Consider the following 13,311-nt stretch of genomic DNA (forward strand, 5'->3'; position numbering starts at 1 on the left):
TTATTGTGGGTGCTCTGGCATGGTTTTATGGTTATTACTAACATCTTTGCTTTCTTTCTTTGCTGTTCTGTTTAATGTGTATTGCGACATTTCTGCATAAAATGCACTTTAAGACGGTCTTTTATTGCATTTGTTTTAACTTCCCATTGAATTTTGCCTCGTCTTTTTTAACCCCGTGTGTAATGTGTGGTGTTTTTATTGTTTCTTATTGGCTTTTATTTATAGTGTTTTATTGTCTGTAAAGCACAAATTTTTTTGTCTGTAACTCTGTTTTGCAAAGGCCTACACAAATAGAGTTTTATTATTACTCCTGTCCTATGGCAGAGCTGGGATCCACTCTAGCTGCTGATACTTTCTTCTCCCCCTTCTTACCCATAATCACAACTCTGAGACAGTAGCCTGAAGGTTAGAGAAGCGAGCTTATGACTGGAAGGTTATTTGTTTGAATCCCTGTGTGAGTAAATGGGGGGGAAATCTGGGAGTGGGAATAAATGAGTTAATCTTCCCTCCTGCTCAATTCAGATTTTGTGTGCTCCTTAAAATGGAACCAAATGAATCTATGTATTTGCAAATCACTTGCATGATGGCCAATAGATGAAAAGCCCTGATTTGGTCACACATGCTAAATAGTATGACGTGGTTACATGCAAATTAAACCAACAGAGGCTTTTCCAGCATACGTATGATGGGGGAATAGGAAGCACACACATATTCACACACATAAACAATCTTTGGCTACCACGTTTGCCTGGAAATAAGATCCCTCTGTGTTTACATGTGGACTTGACCGCCCCACGTTGGGTATGTTAGCCCCTACGCTCTAAGCTGTCCACCCATTCAAAACATTTGCTCAGCGCGTGGCTGTGTAGAATGCCGAGGGCAAAGGCCCGACGTGGCTCACAGTTTGGCGCTAGAATGTTCCATCTGAAGACCGCTAGGCTGCTGTGTGTGGCGCGGTCCGGCTGTGCGAGTTGTTGTGGCCAGTCAAAGACACGGAAGGCTGTCTGACGTTCTGTTGTGGTTGTTGGAGTGGAGGTAGAGAGGAGAGGGTGCATTTTCCTCTCAAAATGATCATTACATGACCTAAGGAGAGCTTATGTGGTGGAACAGACCTTGAGAGAGTTGTAGTATTCATTGTTCTTCGGCTCATGGGGTGGGGGCTCCAAGTGTATTTTGTAAATTGTGTAAAGCCCTTATCTGTGCTTTTTTAAGCGTTTTGGGTATATGAGTATAAATCCTTGAAAGATGGGGCGAGATGGTGATGTGATGCCAGGCAATCTCTCAGCCATTTTCAGTTCTCACCCTAACTCAAAATACCCATTTTGATCCACTACAAGTAAACAACCAAGTTACAGCTTCCAAATACGATTCCAAATTCCAAATACATCTGCATTTAATTAAAGAGTAAGAAAATATGTCCTCAGTTTAATCAAATAAATATGAACACATGAGAGGGGTTATCATGGTGTCACAGGTTAGCCAGGTTAGGCATATGGCAGCTTAACACTATAATGATTATGATCATTTACTCTGGGTTGGATAAAAGAACATCAGGCTATATGTTACCTACTGTATGTTTAAAGAGATTTTGTGGCTTATTATGCAATTTGCACATTCATGATTATGATTGCTAGTTATTGGTGCACCCGGTGAATTTTTACTATGGGTAATTTAATTTGTACTGGAGCCATTTGTGACATTTAACTTAAATTTGACCTCTCATTTGCATTGTTTGTTTAGTCGTCATGCTGTGTGGAGCTCTGTATAGATTGTATTCATTATACTCATTAGTATTTGGATATTAATATTGGATTTTTTAAAATTATATTTCAGTTAGTTTTGGAGGCAGTGAGTGTAGTTTGTTGAATTTCAGTTCTGCATTCAGTCCAGTTTTTATTTTATTTCAGTTTACTAAAATGTTTTCTCATGTGTAGTTTTCCTCTCAGTCTTAATTTTAGTACAGTAAACTATAATAACCTTTGTTACTGGTATTGTGTAGCCCAACTGCTGCTAACACTAGTCTTGAAATATGAGACTAGCGTGGCTGAATGAGAATAATCTTCTCTTGGCAGGAGGTGGCGCGGCCTTGGCACTGCAGTGGCACCTCATAGTTTGTCTTTTATTGAGATTCTCTGCTGGTTTGCGAGCATAAGCTGCCCAAGTTTGTTTCAGCTGGGAGCACAGTGTATTCAACAACTGTAGGCTGGGTCAGACAAACGGCCAGTTGAGGCTTTTAAATGATAAAAGATACAGCCTTTCAGGAAGATAGCTCATCCATAACTCATTACATTGGCTGGTAGTCCGGTACAGCTATTTGGCATTATGGTTCCAGTTAACAGAACAGCACTTAATTGTCTTCCAAGACATTTTTTAAATTGAACATTTATAAGACTTTACAGGAGTTTGCGTTTTTCCATACAAGCATGTGTTTCTAACTATGTGCTGTTTGTGCTTTCTAAGCATGTCCTGTAATTCCTCTGGTAAAGTCTGACCTTTTGGTCAAAAGCTCATTAACTGCTCAGTTCTCTGCTCACATCACATTCGAATAACCTTTGCTGTCCTGAAAACCTGGGTCAGTTTTAACCTGAAGGTATCCCAGAGCTTAGGTGAAGAATTGCACTTGGACAAACTTTACAGTTGCTCATGGGCTGGCAGGAACTGAATAGAAATCAAAACAATGAAGAACATACTGTATACTTCTAGTGTCAAGAAAGTAGATAAATCTCGCTCCAGGCACAACTGAGTTAAATATACAAATTTTCCTTGCTCTCCATAAAGGCATTTTCATTGTTTTCTTTTCTTTTTTGTATCCCAGAGTTTATTGAGAATCATTCTGTAATTCTGCAAAATATATTGTAACAGCTGTACAAATTTGCCATCCCTGTACTTTCCCTCATCCACCCCTGTCCTGCGTTACAAAGTGGAAAATGTTATTTAAAATCATTTACTTGGTTGATATGTCATCTTTTGAGGCCATGTTTGGATTAGCTTGATCAGTAGTGTGGCCATCATACTGGCAAACACAGGACTTGTAGACCTAAGACCAGGAAAAGGCCTTCAAGGAAGGCCCTCTGAGGAAGCAGTGGTTATTGCGAACATGGATGACAGCTGTAACAGCTGTAATCTAACAAAAATAGAGGCAGGAGGTGCTCATCGCAAAATCCTAAGTAAGAGTGAGGTGCAAAGGCTCAGTGTATTGGAAAACTGTAAAAATGGCTAGCACTGTATAACTGCTGAATAATATTCTTTTGCAGTTAATTTGTGATGGCAGTTTTACTGTTAAGTTCTTGCTTGATCTTGCATGATCTTGCTTGGCCAGCCATGATTCCCCGTTGGTTACATGACAAATCTTACACTTCCTACATTTCCCCTAAAGAAATGTTTCTGATCTGTTTCCACAGGTGATGGCAACCCAAAGGAAAGCAGCCCATTTATCAACAACACAGATAATGACAAGGGCAACAGCTACGATGGCAAGAACATGGCCCTGTTTGAGGTAACTCTTCCAACAGGTTACACCATCATCTTCTACCTTCATCTAGTCCTTGGCCTATTTACGTAGTGGGATGTTTTCTTTGCACTGTGAAAATTGACTATGTGACTTATTTTGACAAGATGTCATAGGCCACGAAGGACAAACCTCGGACCTTACTAGAACAGTACCTGGAGCAGTCTAGGTGACATGGCATCAATATGTCACATTACATTTTGGCCTTACCTTTAAAGCTTTTTAGATTAAGCAAAACTAGTTCATACCATCAAATAAATACTGCACACTGAGTTGAAACTTCTACCATTCTTCCCATAGTGCAACAGTGCGTTGATCAAAGAGCTTATTTGCCAAAAAAGTTGGTGTATTCCTTCAAGTTCATTCAGTTGAACTGTTGCCAGGTGCTTTGCTGTGCCATTTGGCAGACCTTGCCCCTTTGTGGTCACTGGCCTTGTATAGAATCCTTGGAATAAAGTCAATTAGGCACTGTGACTTCTATTTTAACCACTCTGCATGAAGCTGATCCAGCCATGCTATTCTAAGATCCTTTGAATTATGAACACACACTGAAATAAGTTTTGCACTGTCAATTTTGGTCCTGGAGGGTTTTTTTCTCTAAGCATAGGGCAATTGACCACCCAAAGGCTAAATTAAAGTTACACAACTAGTATACACACAATCAAATATCAATTACGCAAAGTTAAGATTTATATGAAACATGAGTCCTGAGTTGCTGACATTTGGTTATCAATAGACGCAGCTTTTGCTCAGCATGCTAAATGTATTTTCCATGGTTTCCATGTTGCAGGAGGAGATGGACAGCAACCCTATGGTGTCATCTCTCCTCAATAAGCTGGCGAACTACACCAATCTCACCCAGGGGGCCCAGGAGCACGAGGAGGCCGACGATGATGAGGGGCCCAAGAAGAAAGCAGTCAAGGTACAGTGGAGAGCCCTGCTTCAAATAGTGTTTGTATCAGAGCTGTTAAGTTTTTACTTCTCCTCTCTTCTGTTTAGAGCGGTGTAGTCTACATACAGTTAAATACAGTATATTTGCATTTTAGCACTGGTACTTTTAAACCTACTGAACTTGCATTACATAACAGGGTCTTTGACCACTGAAGCCCTATTGTTTGTTTTGTTCCCAAGTCTTTTTTAGGGTATGTAAACCAGAGCACCTCATTTCCCCCTTCACACCCCTGTGGCCTTGCTTCCTTTTTATGCTTATGAAAATCTGCCACTTCTCTTTATGCTCAGAGATAGTCAAAAAACAAACCACTTAAACCTACCACCCTGTGGTAGGTTTCCCTTGGACTGCTTGCAGGTGGTCATCTATCTAGACAGTTATGCAATTGAAATACACTTTAGGTCCAATTACTTCTTGATAGAATAATGTTCAGTAAGCTAATTTGTTCCTTCAACAAATACAAATCCATCTATTTAAGCTTATATAGTCCCAGACCCTTTAATTTATTTAGATACAAGGCTTTAGGTATAACCAGTGGACCATGGTCAAAGCTCATACTTCGAAAGGTATATTTGGGTTAAAAGTACAGTATTAAGATTTGATCCTGTTGCTAGGATCAGAGCACAGGGGTAAAAGCCCATTACATAGATGAAATAAGAGCACAAAGGCAATGGCAGTCTAGCATCTACAACCCATCTCTTATTTATGAATCAACACAAGCTTTTGTACTTCCCCCCTGCCACAGACTGTCAGTCTCCTTTTTGGGAGCTTCTATACTCAAGTTTTTGTTTTCTTAAAAGAAGCAAAATTAAAAGTGCCCACAGTGCTGCCATGCAGCGCACAGATGCTTCTGTGACCACAGCTCCAGTCCCATGCCAATTGCCCCATCCTGTCCCTTGCATGGAAATACGCCACAGGCGCCTCCCATTGGCTCAGAGAAACATCTTGGTTAAAAACTTGAGTGGATAAAGCTGACACCCCTGTCACCCCCTCTTTGGTCGGACCAGTGGGAGTAGTCCTGTACTTTTGCATTCGGAGATGACGAAAAAGGTAGCTGCTTGTCAATCTAAGGCGACCGCTTGTCTCTTTACATTCTGTGTCATTTTTCAGAAATTTCTAGTGTAGTGTAGTGTAGTCCCTTTGCTTGTGCCTGTTGCGAAACTGCAGTTTCATTGAAGGAATGTGTCTGTTGGGGTGGCAGCGATGAAGGAATTTCTTTAAAGTTTTGTAGTCATCTTGCAGGTAGAATAGATTGGTTATATAGATTGTGTCTACCTAGGTAACTGAAATGTTAGTCTTGAATCTATTTTAAAACATCAGTTCAGTTATACCAAACATCCATGTTTTGGTGAACAGTAAGTTGGGAAAGGGGCTTTTCACATTGCCATCAGTGGTGGCTTTTGCTTCGCAAGCTGAGGATCTCCCAATATATTTTTGATGCTGTCCTATCAGAGAGATGGTCAGAACAAAATGTTGGGTGAGTGTAGCCACAACCCATTAATTTATTATTAAGTCATGGCAAATGAGTTATTAATGTGTATTTAGATTTACTAGTGCAGAATTTTGTGAATCTGCATTTTCTGATGCTCCTTGTTTTACAACATGTTTTGCATTGTGGGCATATTGCAAGGAAGAAGTGATTCAGAATTTATTGATTATTTGTTGTCAGTGCATACATGCTATACAGTGATTTTTTTTTTTCATCTTCAAGAATAGCATTTAAGCAATACCCTCAAAATGGTTTGTTGACTCATTTTTACAACTATGATGAATGATTATTGTTTCATTACATCCTTGTGATCTTTTTTGCAGTTGTTCCTACTTGTGTGTCATTGGGACAGTGAATAGAGCCTCGTCTGAATTGACACTTCTGTATTTTTTTGTTCCCCCTGTTGCATCCTTCTCAAATATGCCCATTTCTTCCCCATTCCCTTCTTTGCCTCCTCTCTGGTTTCATTCTCCTTGCCTCTTTGTTTTTTGCTGCTCACATTTCCCATCGTTTCTCTAATTCTCACTTCCCTCTCCCCCCTTCCCCATCGGCTCATTCTGCCCCCTTCTCTGTCCTCTCTTCTTTGTCTTCCTCCTCCCCTCTATTTCCATTTGCTGTAGTTTCTTTTCTTCTTCTTTTCTCCTCAACTCTTCTGTACTCCTTCTCCTATCTCTCAACACATTAACATAAACATTTTCATCCCCCTTGTTCTCTCCGATCTCATCTCCTCTCTTCACCTCCTCCTCTCCCTCTGTAGAGCCCTCAGATGGGGACCTTCATGGGTGTCTACCTCCCCTGCCTCCAGAATATTCTGGGTGTCATCCTCTTCCTGCGCCTTACCTGGATCGTCGGCACCGCCGGCATCATGGAGTCCCTGGCTATCGTGGGCATGTGCTGCTCCTGTGTGAGTATCCTGCCCTAAACCCAGCAAGAACTGTTGCCATCAGCAAAGCCCCACTATTGTCATTTTTTATAACATTTTTAATAACATAATGTTGCTAGGCAGCAAACCGGCCCACCCAGTAAGCAGAATTTTGCTCATATTGCTTAGCAAGAAAATTTAGTACCAGTAAGTAAAAAAAAATATACTACTGGCGGCTTAAAATAGTTTAAGCCCTTTCAGTTTTGTCATGTTTTATAGAAAAAGTCTTTGCTACTGCTCTGTCACACATACTGAGCTGACAACATTTACAATGTGTCATGACCGCCTCTTTACTTGCTTTACTTATATATGTATATAGCTTTAACAATGGAGCACTCAGTCCCACACCAAGTTAAAGTGAAATGTAACCCTGTGTAGCTGCACGCCAACACCTCAGACTAAAACAATGTTTATATTTGCCAAATGATATAAAAAAATATAAAATTGAGAGGAGTTGGTCTGACATTTAATGTCAAACTTGTTTTTTATTTATCCTTTATCAAGGGATTTAGAGTTTACATTAAGTGATTAAATCAAGAGCACCAACATGCATTGAGTACATTATGTAAGAGTGGACTTAATGTACATATCAACCACTTTATTGCATTGAATACATGAACATATGTGAGTGAATATGTGCATGAGTGTTTATATGTGTGCTTGAGTGTTTTTGGTAAGACTGGGGGCAGATGTGCTGCTGCAAGTGTTGAGACGGGATGCAAATGATAGATTGACAGCAGGAGTCAGAGTGACCAGCGAGTTGACTCGGTGGCTGCTGATCCCTCCTATATTTAGCCACCATGGCTTTCTACTTCCCATACAGACCCAGCTCCTAATGGTACCTGGCAGCTTGATGCCTAATCCCTCCATCTGCAAAGTGTCAGAAACATAGGGGCACACATACACCCACACAGGGGCTATATTTACCAATCCCACGGCAGACAATGGATTACTTCAGCTTAATCAGGGAAAGTACAAACAAAGACTTGGCGTACAATCTCAATTGGATACTTCCTGTCTTAGTGTTGGTTGTAATGGAGGAAATCCCTCCTCCTGCTCCAGCAGTATAACATGATAATTTTCACTGGGAATGGCCAACAGTGGCAAAGTGACCACATTCCATTTATTGCTTAGAGGGGAGGAATGAAAAAGGGCAGAGAAGGGTGGAGTGATGAAAACCAATACACTGCCCTCAGCTCAAATAAGTTGACAGGTGGTCAGCTTTCAGTGGAGTAGGAAGAGTCACTAATCAGAAATGAAGTTGTGTTCTATTTTATTCTACTACTTTTACTGAATGGTGCCAATATAGATTAAATTATGCAAAGACATAGGAATGATATGTTTGAAACCTCAAATTCAGCGTTCCCCTTTAACTGCAAGAAACAATAAAAGCCATGGATCTGCCAAGTCTGTTGTCATGTGGTAAACAGAAAGCTAGATAATCTGTGACTGCCAGTCGGTGATCACCTTAAGGGCAACAACCTCCAATATTGACAAAACGTTATATTTTCAGAACAATATATATTTATGTTTTATTTTCTTGAATTTACCCAATTTTCATGTAACTTACATGAGGGTTAGGGATACCTAAACATAAAAATCATAGCCTCAACACAGCCTCATCCCTTGGAGACTTGGTCATAAAATGTAACCAGTTACTGTGCCAGTAATGCATGCTGTGAATTTATATCAGATTTCATATCAGTAAAAACTATGCTTGCTTGGAAAGGTGGGTGCACTGTTTCACATTAAAATCTAGCTAAAGTGAGGTTAGGAGGGTTTACCCTCCACTGCATCCCCTCTATTACATAATGACTGAGATAATGTGAGAGGAGAGCTGAGCTTAGTCAAACAGATTAATGTTAATTTTCACTGCTTAGGCCTTGTCTCGCTTTGCACTGATGGCTCCACATCAGTCACTCACCCACAGGTGATATTTTGCACATGTGCAATATAGTCAGACCTACCAGAAATGTCCAAAAATATCCTGAAATTAATTCAGTAAATTTCAGTTCAGCTCAACTCATTTCCGATTAGTTATTTTAAGATCAGTCAATCTTGTTTCAATTCAGTTCAGCTCAATTCATTTTTTTATTGTCCTACAAAGGACAAATGCAGGCAGTGTTTTAAAAAAACACTTTGTCACAGTGTGGCACAGTGGCTCAGTGCTTTGCACTGTCACCTCACAGCAAGGCGGTCACAGGTTTGGCCCTTTCTGTGTGGAGTTTGTATGTTCTACTCATGTTGGCGTGGGTTTCCTCCCACAGTCCAAAAGACATGCAGGTGGATTGGAGACTCTAATTGTCCCATAGGTGTGAATAGGAGTGTGAGTAGGGACTGGACCAGATGGACTGGCGACCTGATTTGGTGTTTCCCTGCCTTTCACCCAATTTATACTGGGATAGGCTCTAGCCCCTCTGTGACCCTGAATATGAATAAGTAGGTAAAGGGTTAGGGTTAGGATTAATACATGCTTAAAGCACACTGTTTACAAAGTTAAAATTGTCTGCTAGACGTTTTTGTTTTATTCCGGCCCACTGTGGTAGGGAGACGCATAGAAGTTCTGTATTTATTAAGATGGAGACTCCATCTTCGTGAAACAATGTCCCATGCAAACACACAGTCACTCATTCTCTACCTCATTAGCCCAGTATACAACGCAGCACACAGATTAGATTACTTTTCCATCAGTGGAGATCATTGTAATGTGTTGGGCTGTGTGTTACTTAACAACTCATAAACAGTAAGTTTATTGTGTTTATGGGTCACTGTGACATTTGGCAGCTGCTACTTTTCCAAAATGTGTCAACATCACCACTCTGTTCAGTTTGGACTATAAATATGAGTGGCGGAGTAGTTGAGTCACCAAAACATATTGTCGCATTACTGTGGGTGTCAGGTATTCATTATAACACTTTGTCACCGTTGGCCGGGGTCCTATACCAATACTGGTATCCAGTTTCGGGTAAAATTGGATATCATATCAGAATTTCCCTAATACTAAAATCTGATTCCAAGAGTCAGGTATAGCATTAAAGAATCATGAGTCAACAAAACGAAAGCAAAATGAATGGATTTTCTTCTTTTTTTGGTCGCTGTAATGGAGAAAAATGGATTATATCTGTGTCATTTTTGTCTTCTGATTCTAAACTAATGATCTAGCCCTTGATCTAACCTTGCAGTCAAATGACAGTGAAAAATATTGAGTGGACTCTCTCGTGGTCTGCATCAGTAGTGATTGCAGTGGTTAAAGTGGTGATTTTGACTTGACTATAGAGAGAACATGTTTTAAATAGAAGATGGAGAAAGAAAGAAATAACTGGCACTGCCACCTATTCATATTATTCACATTCATTCAGGAAGGCTGGGAGTAAAATTAGGTGTAATGGAATTTTTTTCCAAATAATTCTACATTCTACCACTAAGGAGTTTCCAGAAATGGGCAGGTAACGACTGGGTCTACACAATGTTTGGGAATTATAAGATATCTTTTTGAGTTTCACGGTACGAGACATGCCTCCCAGTACTTTCCATTACAGTAATTTCTTCATTCCTGGTCATGACCAAGCCATAGCTGCTTAGGGATTCAGTGGAAGTGGGAGGTAAATTTGCCAGCTAATTGGCTTTACTCCAGCTTTTCCACCCTTGACCTGAACCCGGACGTGCAGCAATGAGCAGAAGGTTTATTTTAGTCATAGCAACTCAAGGACAACAGCCTTTCTCTCTCATCTTGTCCTTGCTCTCCTCCTAATCTTTCCTCTATGTTCTGTGTTTTCCCCTTCATCTTCTCACCTCTCCCAAGTTCTTTCACTTCCTCTCTTCTTCTCTTCCTCTTCCTACCTCGTGTTATCTCTTGTGTCGCTCTGCCCTTGTCTCTCCACTCTCTCTCTCCTCTGTCCTTGCTGTTATCCGGAAGCACTATTAGGTAACAGGCCAGATGCAAATATCCTCAGCCACAATGACTAATTTCACGGAAAAGCTTGTATCCATTACCAATCCCAAAGATTTAGAGCATAAGCCTCTACGAAGTCATTTCACAGGCTAAATGCAGGCTTAACCCATTCAAGAAACCTATAGCCATGGAAAATCTGGAAACTTCATGGAAATTAAAAATTGTGTTATCTAGGCCAGGAAATTCAAAACGTTTTGTGAATGTCATGGAGGTTTGTTTATAATCTTGTAAACTAGGCAAGTGCTAATTGTCAGACTTTGTTTCTTGTAGATGTATTTACCTTTTGAAGGAATAATAACCATATAACAAATTTCCCAGTAACAGAGGGCCCAAATGAAAGTTGTCGCTACACAAAAACAAAAGCATAAGAAAATCATCATTCTATTAAACAAAGAAATTAACATTCTGGCAGATATTAATCATAGACACAACACTATATGTCAGGGGAACATCATGGAATTTCATAATGAAAAGTGTAGGATCCATTATCTTCCTGATTGATGGGTACGAACTTCATGCATAAGGCCTACAGCTTTGAGAATGTGCATATCTGATGTCTTTGTTCCTCCCTGTCCTCTCTCAACAGACCATGCTGACAGCCATATCAATGAGTGCAATTGCTACTAATGGCGTGGTGCCAGGTAGGACGGCTTTGTTTCTTGTATGTACTTAAATTTCAGATGTTTTATGAATCGAGACCACGCTTCTCCTTTGCTCCTTATTGGATTAATTAATGGAAGAGATTTATGAAGAGATAAGAGATTGAGTTCTTTTGTGATTTTTCTTTTTAGTTTCTGTTACAGGAACAAAAAGACATAATGCACTACCTAAAGGTTTTTGATAATTATTAGCCATGCAACAGTTTCACAAGACTTGCAGACAACAGACATTGTCGCCTGAGAATTTCAGGCATGGAGAAAACCAAAACATTGATAATTTCTTATAGAGTGTCATATATGCATGTCTTAGAACCCCTCAATTGCAGAAAAGTTGCCGTTTTAGAGGTTTTTGCAGAAGACGTTCTCAAAACTGATTGCCATTGTGTTTTGCTCCTCAGCTGGAGGCTCGTACTACATGATTTCCAGGTCTCTCGGCCCAGAGTTTGGTGGAGCCGTGGGTCTCTGTTTCTACCTGGGCACAACCTTCGCTGGCTCTATGTACATCCTGGGTACTATAGAGATTCTACTGGTGAGTGTACAGCCAGAGAAACTTGTTATCAAGAATTAACAAGGTGCAAATTTTATCTGGGTGCAGTGATAAAACACACTTTTATTGTTAGCAAAGCTACACTAAAAGTAACAACAGCCAACTGTATATTCTGTTTTTTCCTTGTCCTTCCCATTCAGACCTACATCGTGCCTAAGGCGGCCATCTTTGTAGCGGAGAAGAAGGAGGACGAGGTGGACGCCCTGCTGAACAACATGCGCGTCTACGGCACCTGCTGCCTGGCGCTCATGTCCCTAGTCGTCTTCGTCGGGGTGAAGTACGTCAACAAGCTGGCGCTAGTCTTCCTGGCCTGCGTCATCCTCTCCATCCTGGCCATCTATGCTGGGGTCATCAAGACCGCCTTCGAGCCGCCGGACTTCCCGTGAGTCCAGTTTACCAGACCGCATCATCCAGTTTCATCCAGTGTTGAACCAGACTACGCAAGCATGCCATCAAACTTTGTCAACCGGCCACAGTGATTTGTGTGGAGTCTCAGCAGCCAATTATAATTCTTTAGAATTTTGTGGGCTAAGGTGATATTTAGAGTGACATTTAAAGATGTCTAACTATATCTTCTCCCCCTCTGGATAGTGTTTGCCTGTTGGGGAACCGCACACTGCAGAACCATGACTTCGACAAGTGTCTGAAGACGGAGATTATAGGCAACGTGACGGTCACCACCAAGCTGTGGAGGCTGTTCTGCGACGGACCTGAGCTCAATGCCACCTGCAACAAGTACTTTGAGCTCAACAATGTGACTGAGGTGCAGGGGATCCCCGGGCTGACCAGCGGAGTCATTTCAGGTTGGATTACAACGTTTCCTCTAGGATTTGTGGCAGCAGTGTGGGATTGTGGGTCACTTCAGTGCTGGAACCAGGGCTGATTCCCCAACTATTTCCTGTATAAGTTACAGCTTTTGTGGTTGTGTGGTGGTACCTGTTGTGGTTCACATAGGTATAGGGACTACTGCACACTTCACTTCACATCAGTACTACCCCCCAACATCCCCTACCAACGCACCACACACATACACACACACACACACACACACACTTTCTAACTAACTATCTGACTCTCTATCTTCTGAACTAACAGACTAACAAACTAAATGAACACAGTGAAAATCTGATTAGGGTGCTTTAGGTAACAACAAGTGAGTTTGTCTTATCAGTGCAATACAAACGTTATCATTTCATCAAGATGGGGAACGCGTGTTGTTTCCTTTTTGACTCCTGAGAGAGAGAGAGAGAGAGAGAGAGAGAGAGAGAGACATCTCTAGAGATCA

At 41.0% G+C, this 13,311-nt stretch overlaps 1 protein-coding gene across 2 annotated transcripts in view; it reads left to right on the top strand.

The window, feature by feature from the left end:
• Positions 1-13,311, top strand: part of slc12a7b (solute carrier family 12 member 7b) — a 66,858-nt gene that overhangs the window by 35,610 nt on the left and 17,937 nt on the right. For both annotated transcript variants that reach the window (XM_071523123.1, XM_071523124.1), the window contains exons 2-8: positions 3,402-3,496; positions 4,299-4,430; positions 6,704-6,850; positions 11,407-11,461; positions 11,878-12,008; positions 12,167-12,408; positions 12,618-12,829. In XM_071523123.1, the coding sequence (XP_071379224.1) occupies positions 3,402-3,496; positions 4,299-4,430; positions 6,704-6,850; positions 11,407-11,461; positions 11,878-12,008; positions 12,167-12,408; positions 12,618-12,829 (1,014 nt within the window). The remainder of the gene's footprint in view (positions 1-3,401; positions 3,497-4,298; positions 4,431-6,703; positions 6,851-11,406; positions 11,462-11,877; positions 12,009-12,166; positions 12,409-12,617; positions 12,830-13,311) is intronic.

The sequence above is a fragment of the Centroberyx affinis genome, unplaced genomic scaffold, assembly GCF_046629955.1.
Source record: "Centroberyx affinis isolate AG114_WGS23_722 - 3 ecotype Tasmania unplaced genomic scaffold, CSIRO-AGI_Caff_v1 ptg001068l_1, whole genome shotgun sequence".
Classification (NCBI taxonomy): Eukaryota; Metazoa; Chordata; class Actinopteri; order Beryciformes; family Berycidae; genus Centroberyx; species Centroberyx affinis.